Below are 8,185 nucleotides of genomic sequence, written 5' to 3' on the forward strand. Positions count from 1 at the left end.
CAAGAGACTTTGTATAGCTCATACTCACTCTTCAATATCGCTTGTGTGTGTGTATATATATATATGAATGTATCATGATCATGCTAATTAACATTTATGTGCTAGTGTGACATGATAACATATAGATTAAAAGAGGGAGATGTTACTCTAAAAACTTATCATGTAATTCAAACGTGAAAAAAATTACATAATGATTTTTTTTAAAGTGCTAATATCAACTCACTAAATAATTAAGAAAACAAACAACACAAAAATAGATTTTAAAATCAACAAGATGCACGGAAATGTAGTGGATTGATCATCAGCACCTCACTGGATTGATCATAACATAATAAAGGATAAGGTCTTCAAAATACAAGGGTTCTGTTTTAAGCAAACTTTAGATATTAAAATCTTGAAACTACATCTAACCAGTTATCAACATTAAAAAGATCTCTAGATAGAGTCCTTAGGCATCATTATAATTAAGCATTTGGACCTCAAACATGTCTCCCACCATCACAAAGACATCAAGTTGCAGCTTGCAGCTCTGATTTAGTAAGGTAAGACGCGCACATTATTATTAGCTGAAGAGAAAAACCCATCTTTCATCACAACATCCTCTCCTTCCTGCACAAACCCAGTTAAAACCACAACATTAGTATTAAATTATACGATAATTAAAAACAAGTTATTAGTTAGTTAATCTTGCTGACAAATTAATTATGCAACCCAAATTAGTAGAATGGGGTTAATATACAGCATGGGGGGTAACCTGCTGGCGAACGGTTGTCTTCTTCACAGTCTGGTCAGGCATGAGACCAAAGTGAATGTGTGGAAAGTGAGCCCACTGACAAAAAGAAAGGCAAAAATTAAGAGGTTCGCGTATCAAAGGACCCCACACTACAGGGACTATTGTTATAACAAAATCCAAAAACCTTAATTTGGTAAAGAAGAAATAACACCAGAAAATATTATTAAACAATTTTACATTCTTAGCAGCTGCACTGAAGGCTTCTCTATGGGATATATCAGGATTCACAGACTTGATGCGTTGGATCTCGTCCCTGCATAGATACACATTCAGATGAATCGATCACTCATATATTTTGCATCAATTTGGCGAGTCTATATATCAATTAATTAACAACTACATATATATTCTATATGTTATTATTAATTTATTTACGTATGTTTGTGTCTGAGATAAAGAGAGAAATGAAAGATAGTTGACATGATTACTCACTTGATAAAACGGTTGTATGCAGAGGGGACTCTCTGTCTCTTCTCCGGGGCTGGACATGGCATGCACAGACAGACAAACATGCAGAGAGAGGGGGAGAGAGAGAGAGAGAGCAAAAAAACATTCAAGTTAAATTAAATCGTCATTTCTTAATTAGAAAATCCTAGGTGGGGGAATTGATCTGCTTTATGGGGTCTTTCGCCAAACCCTATCTTGCATGTACTGTCACTTCAGTAGTTATCTTTTCTTTCTCTAGTCTAAATGTTATGCACTCTTATCATCGATCCATCTAAAAATGCTTTTTCTTCACTAACTATGATTGCGGTGGAGATCGAAGGTGGTCCGACAATCTTTCCATCTACAACGAGGGGTGGGGGCGGCGGACAATACCCTTTTATGATGTTCTTTATCAAAAGGACTTCAAAAACATGGTTAGTTAGTGTCCTCGGAAAATCGCAGCAACAATATGTATATATTTTGTATATGGCCTTCTATATGTTCAAAGAACTTTCAAGGTGCAAGGCAAAAACATGGGTGGGAAGAATTTTCAAGAAGATTAGGCTTTAAAATATATCAACTTGCCATCCTTTGGTTAATATATTCATTTAATCACTAAAACGAAGATATTAATTTGTTGTATGAAAAAGGACTGTCATGAAATCAAGAAGAGTTCTGCATTTGTTAGGTTTTGCTTAAAAAAGAAGAAGAATGTATTGGGGTATACGATCAAAGTTGATTACTATATATACTAGATATATGATAGTGGATAGCTTCCCAGACATGGAAGTGGAAGCATAAGAGGAGTTGGTTATCTCATCGTCAGATCTTTTCTCCTCCACCACCATATATACAAAAGGACCTTGGATCGTATATATTTACTTCAAGGATTTAGAGGGAAGGATAAATCAAAAGTGGCTGGTCTATATCTTTCACCATCACTGAAAAATAATAGTGTGAGTTTCTTTAGGGCAGATATATGTATTGTGTGAGAAACGCCATATGATCAGTATTTACATGACGTTTTTCATCAATACTTTTCCGTGACTGAAACTGAAAGCTAGCTAGTTAGGGAGGCTCTTATTGCATAGAGCAGTCTGAAGGAGGTCTAGGATTGATCGAGGTACACACATTAAGGAATTAACAAAAGTAAAGTTACTTACGTCTGTTGATGACTGGAGACCTTGGAAGAAGTTCATCAGGTCCACCTCTTGGTCTTGCAGCAAAGTCGTTCACACTTGTTTGGTTCATCAGAAAATTTGGGGTCGGAACATTTGGAATCTCTTCCTGCACAACCCCAGATTCATTTGAAATTAACATATAAACATACAATACTTGAAAGGGTAAGAATAAGAGGGAAATATCCATATATACAACCCTTTTTTCCCTTAATAATCCTTTGATAGTTTGACTTCCCAAAAAGAATTAAGCAAATAATTAAATCACTTCCCGAATAAAACTAAGCAAAAATTAATTGTTTTAATTACCAGAAGATTGTGGGAATTACTAGGGGAAGAGAAAAAAGAGTGACCAAGATGATGAAACTGATTTGGGGAAGGCAAAAGCAGCCCACGCATGTTCACTGGAAGCAGATTGGTGCAGTGCCCACATCGCACCGTCACAGTCTTGAACAAACTTGTGCAAGGGACACTCACCTGATTCAACCACCATTTATCAAACAGTATCAAGCATCACTAAATTAAACAAAGAATTAAATCATTAGCAAAAACTAGGGCTAATTAAAGAGCAGATATATATCAGTCTGGAAAAAGGGTACTCAAATATCAAATTAATATACTAATACGAAGAGTGTATAAATAACGGTACCGCAAGGACAGTGTCGCAAATGTTGCAATGGACATAACAGAGCTGCTCGGAAGGAGGGAGGTGGTCGAGGGACAAGGTTGAAGCAGAAGAGGATGACATGATTTTTTGGATGTGATTCCTCCTTTACTTTTATAACAAAAAAAGGAAAATAATTTTTGATTGATGATTGGTCTCTTGAGTGTTTAATTGATTGATTGACGGATGACAGCTTAACCACCACCTTGGATCTGTTTTTTTTTTCTTTGAATATGAGTTCAGTGTGAAAGAAAGGTGAGAGAGAGAGAGAGAGAGAGAGAGAGAGAGAGTGAAATAGGGAGAGAGAGAGGGGTTTGGAAGGTGATGTATTTGGTCTGATGGATATAAGAGAGGGCTGTTATGGGATAAAAGATCGATCTGAGACCCTTTAAATTCTCTTCCTGGTCATTGGTGACCTCCTCTGCCCTGGCCCCCATCCCCAGTTTTGTTTATAAGGTCATGATGACCATGATCATATGTATGCACGATACATGCATGCCATGCACATAATGTTATGACATACATACGGTCCATGCGTACAAACATTTATGATATTTACCTTATGAATGAGTACCACCAAAAAATGTGTCTAACATGCGCGTGGTGTTAATTATAGAGTATATATGATAAACACATGTATGTGGCTGGCATTCCCGAGAGAGAGAGAGAGAGAGAGAGAGAGAGAGAGAGGCGGCAGATGTGGGGGAGAGGAGCAAGAAAGGGACGTGTGCATGGGGGTGATATAGCTTTCACACTCTCACCTGTTGTTTTCACAAGTTAAAGAGCCTCTTGTCTTGTGTGTTGTGTTGTTGGTGTGGCCTGCCTTTCTTTCAAAACCCACTTTCTCTCTCTCAATAAATTGAACGTCGATTTACCTCAATTTCCGAACCCCATGAGTCACGGCCCTCTCTTCTACCTCCTGGATAATACAGTTACCCCTTAAAGCCCTTTTCTACTCCATATTACTTACAGCCTCCGCCTCCCTCTCCGCCTCCATTGGCTCTCTCTCTCTCTCTTCACTGGCCCGTGACACTCCAACCCCAATATCATCATAACACAATCATACTTACATAGTAATGCCAATTCTGTGTGTAATCCCAAAAAAAGTATTTAATAATATTATTACAAAATTTAATGGAATTTTATGTTTATTTTTCATTGATTTGACCACTCAATCTCTCCCTCGTCTTACGCACACAGAAGACAGATACGTATTTCAGTTCAGTGAGAAAGAAACACTATCGATCTCTCAGCCTCTCAGCTAGCTAGCTAGCTATCTCGATTCATGCCTTACCACCTTTGTCCTTATTTCCTAAAATTTCTACTTTCTTTTTTCGCTTATTTTCTAGCTAATTTTGTTAGAATCTTTTCCCACTCCTTCCCTCTGCAATGTCTACATATCTACACATCTCTTCCCTCTGCAATGTCTACGTATCTACACATCTCTTCCCTCTGCAATGTCTACGAATCTACACATCTCTAGGGCTTTCGTTACAAATTCTGAAAACCTACCCTACCCTGACTTAGTTGGAAGAAAGAAAAAGAAAAAGATAGTTACCTAATGGATTGTTGCGAGACATATGTTCCGAGAGACAACTGCTTGTGTTGCCGGTGAGTCTAAAACTGCATACTTGAAAAACATTAATCTTCTCAATGGTTTAAATACACCGTCTCTGAAGATAAATTCACATATATTATATGTTTTGCATATATATATACCCAGGGACGAAACCAGAAATTTAACTAAGAGGGGGGCACCTTAAAAAATTTGAGCTCCTTTTTTGGACAAATAAAGCTAGTTCTTTTACAAATGCTGAAAAAATTAATTACAAAATACCTAATTTTATTACTCTATTGTCTAATTTTGTCTTTAGTTGTTGACAATCCAATGCTCATTTGTACTGATTAACCAAATACATGCAAAACTAATCCCCATTCTTTAGGGGAAGGGATCTCATTTTTTTTTAAACAATGGGGATTAGTTTTGGGGCCAACACCACATTGAACTTCAATGATCCGAACCATCTATTTTTCAAGTTACACCTCATAGATCATTCTTACAAAATATTAGCCAAATCGGAAATATTTGAGACATCTAATTGAATTCAAAGAAATTGACGAACATTATGTTCTAAGAAAATATTAGTCTCCCTAGCATTACCTGTAACATCCCACATCGCCCAGGGGAGTGAATCCTATGCGCCTTATATGTATATTCTCATATCTACATAGCACGAGGCTTTTTGGGAGCTCATTGGTTTCAGATTCAATCGGAACTCCGAAGTTAAGCGAGTTTGCACGAGAGCATTCCCATGATGGGTGATCCACTGGGAAGTTCTAGTGTGAGTTCCCAGAAACAAAACCGTGAGGGCGTGGTCAAAGCCCAAAGCGGACGATATCATGTTATGGCGGAGTCGAGCCTGGGATGTGGTTGGGGCTCGGGCTGGGATGTGATAATTTGGTATCAGAGCCAATCCCTGGCCGGATGTGTGCCGACGAGGACGTTGGGCCCCTAAGGGGGGTGGATTGTAACATCCCACATCGCCCAGGGGAGTGGATCCTGTAAGCTTTATATGTATATTCACATCTCTACCTAGCACGAGGCCTTTTAGGAGCTCATTGACTTCGGGTTCAATCGGAACTCTGAAGTTAAGCGAGTTCGCGTGAGAGCATTCCCATGATGGGTGACCCACTAGGAAGTTCTTGTGTGAGTTCCCAGAAACAAAACCGTGAGGGCATGGTTAGAGCCCAAAACGGATAATATCGTGCTACGGCTGAGTCGAGCCCGGGATGTGATATTACCCTTGCATTAACTGGCGTATATATATTGGTTAATGCTAGGAAAATTAAATTTGCAAACCAAATGATGTGTCATCAATAAGAAATAAGCACGTTAATCAAAACATTGCTAATAATCTAATTATCAACTTCAATATCATTTAGTTTCAATATTTAATCTACAAAATTTATTCTAATTTAGCCTTTTTAGCATTACCCATATATATATAATATAGAGGAAGCCTTTAAGGGAAGGGATCCCCATTTTTTTTTTTTATAAAAATGGGGACTAGTTTTGGGGTCCGCACCACATCGAACTTTAACGATCCGAACCGTCTATTTTTCAAGTTGTACCTTATAGATCATCCTTGCAAAATATTAGCCAAATCAAAAATATTTAAGACATCTAATTGGGTTCAAAGAAATGAACGAATATTTTATTATATAAGAAACAATGAAATTTGATCTTGATAATTAAATAGGCAAATTGTTTTGAATTGAATTGAATTTTGGCAAGAGTAATCCATGAATCGAGACTTACAAAATAGATGGTTCGGATCGTGAAATTCGATATGGAGTAGGCCCCACACTTAATCTCCATTTTTTCGAAAAATGTGGATCCCTTTGCATAAAGGGCATATGTATATGTATATGTGTGTGTGTGTGTTATGTTCTTATCTTATGATCAGAACATCACCATCTTACTCATTTAAGACTACCCTTTAATTTGGATTTCCTCTTCCCCAGAAAGTGACGATGATCAATAATATTGTTCATTTATTTATCACAAATGAGAATGGGTCCTGTATACAACTCCTATGCAAAAATTAAATGTGTGGTAATGGGGAAAAGTTGTAACGGTCCTTGGCCTTTTACAGACCATCACAATGACCCATTCAAAGTTTCAAAAGGGGAAGTGAGCCTGAGAATCTGAGACACAAAGTTGAATGATCAGTACTCTCTCCCTAGAAATTGAGTTTGAAACACGATCACCCAATTTATTTGACGGCCAAAATAAACCTAACTAAAATGTAAAAAGAAAAAACAATTAAAAAAACTACAGTAGATCGATGTACGTACAGGTACTTGGCTAGCTAACATTAACAAATTTCAAAGCCCTTGATCCATATGCTGAGTGTTTGTAAGGTACAAAAAATGGTGGGTTTGAACAAGTTGTTTAAGATTTGTCAAGAAATTAAAAGCTTGTATGAGTATATCTACCTACATATATTTCTTTGTTTTTTTTATAAGTGTGCTTGATGCATATATATATATATATATATATATATATATATAGGAATTGCTTAAGGGGAGGGATCCCCATTTTTTAAAAAAAATGGGGACACGCTCCCCACCGTTGGATTTGAATTAAATGAAATCCTGTGGTTGAGATTCTATGGCCTGTGTTTTAATCTCAACCACACAATTTCATTAAAGTCAATCTAACGGTAGGGAGCGTGTCCCCATTTTTTTTGAAAAAATGGGGATCCCTCCCCTTAAACTCCCTGTATATATATATACTGTTCACACTACCAGGAAATAGGGCTTGGCTTACAAAATCTTGCTGACGAACCATATTTCGTCGGGTAAAAGAACTTTACCCAATGGACAGATTCAACGGCCCACTAATTCGTGCCGTTAGACAAAGTCCCACGATGACATGTTAAAAAATTCAGTGACAAACCCTTTGCGAGTAGTTGCACAACGGAATGGTTTGTCGGAAAAACATTATTCATCAATTAAATATCTGCCTTCTTCTTTCTCCCCATTTCTTCTTTTCTTCTCCACTCACACCCAACCCCACCCCCCTACTTCTGCTTCCTAAACTCTCTCTGTGTCTTTCTTTCTCACACTTACACCCTATCCTTCATATCTCCCTCTCCCAATTAATTGAAGGTTAAATGTAGTTATTTGTTGAATGATTTTTTATTTGAATGTGTGATTAATTAATTTTGGTTATTGTAGGTTTGTGATTGGATTGGAAGTAAATTAAAGGAAATGTATTATTTGTCTCTTAATTATAAATAGTAAGTTTGAATTTGTTTAATTGTGATATCTATGAATGTTGAAATTTTGAGTTTGTGTGTTATTGAAATATATGTAAATTAGGCGAATTTAATTTGTGCAACATTAGATTAGGAAACGAACCTTAGACCCATTTGAAATTATGTTGGATACTCGTGTAGACACAATATGTGGCTCCGCGATCTAACTGAATCTTGAATTGTCTAGTTCAGAAAATTCGGGAGTCCACTGGTATGTGGTTAGGGTTTGAGGTGAACGTGGCTAAGTTTCGTTCATGAAAATTTGGTAGTATCCCCCTAGTGTTCTTCGAGTGCATACTAG

At 37.1% G+C, this 8,185-nt stretch overlaps 1 protein-coding gene across 1 annotated transcript; it reads right to left on the reverse strand.

The window, feature by feature from the left end:
• Positions 1–275: 275 nt before the first annotated feature.
• LOC103437137 (axial regulator YABBY 1-like) lies at positions 276–3,488 on the reverse strand. Its single transcript, XM_008375587.4, has 7 exons — positions 3,047–3,488; positions 2,707–2,874; positions 2,383–2,506; positions 1,226–1,274; positions 971–1,046; positions 755–829; positions 276–609 (listed from the first exon to the last, which is right to left on the reverse strand). Exons 1-7 carry the CDS (start codon positions 3,143–3,145, stop codon positions 535–537), a joined length of 666 nt encoding a protein of 221 aa, XP_008373809.3. The 5' UTR covers positions 3,146–3,488; the 3' UTR covers positions 276–534.
• Positions 3,489–8,185: the final 4,697 nt, after the last annotated feature.

Source organism: Malus domestica, chromosome 06, assembly GCF_042453785.1.
Source record: "Malus domestica chromosome 06, GDT2T_hap1".
In the NCBI taxonomy this organism is placed as follows: Eukaryota; Viridiplantae; Streptophyta; class Magnoliopsida; order Rosales; family Rosaceae; genus Malus; species Malus domestica.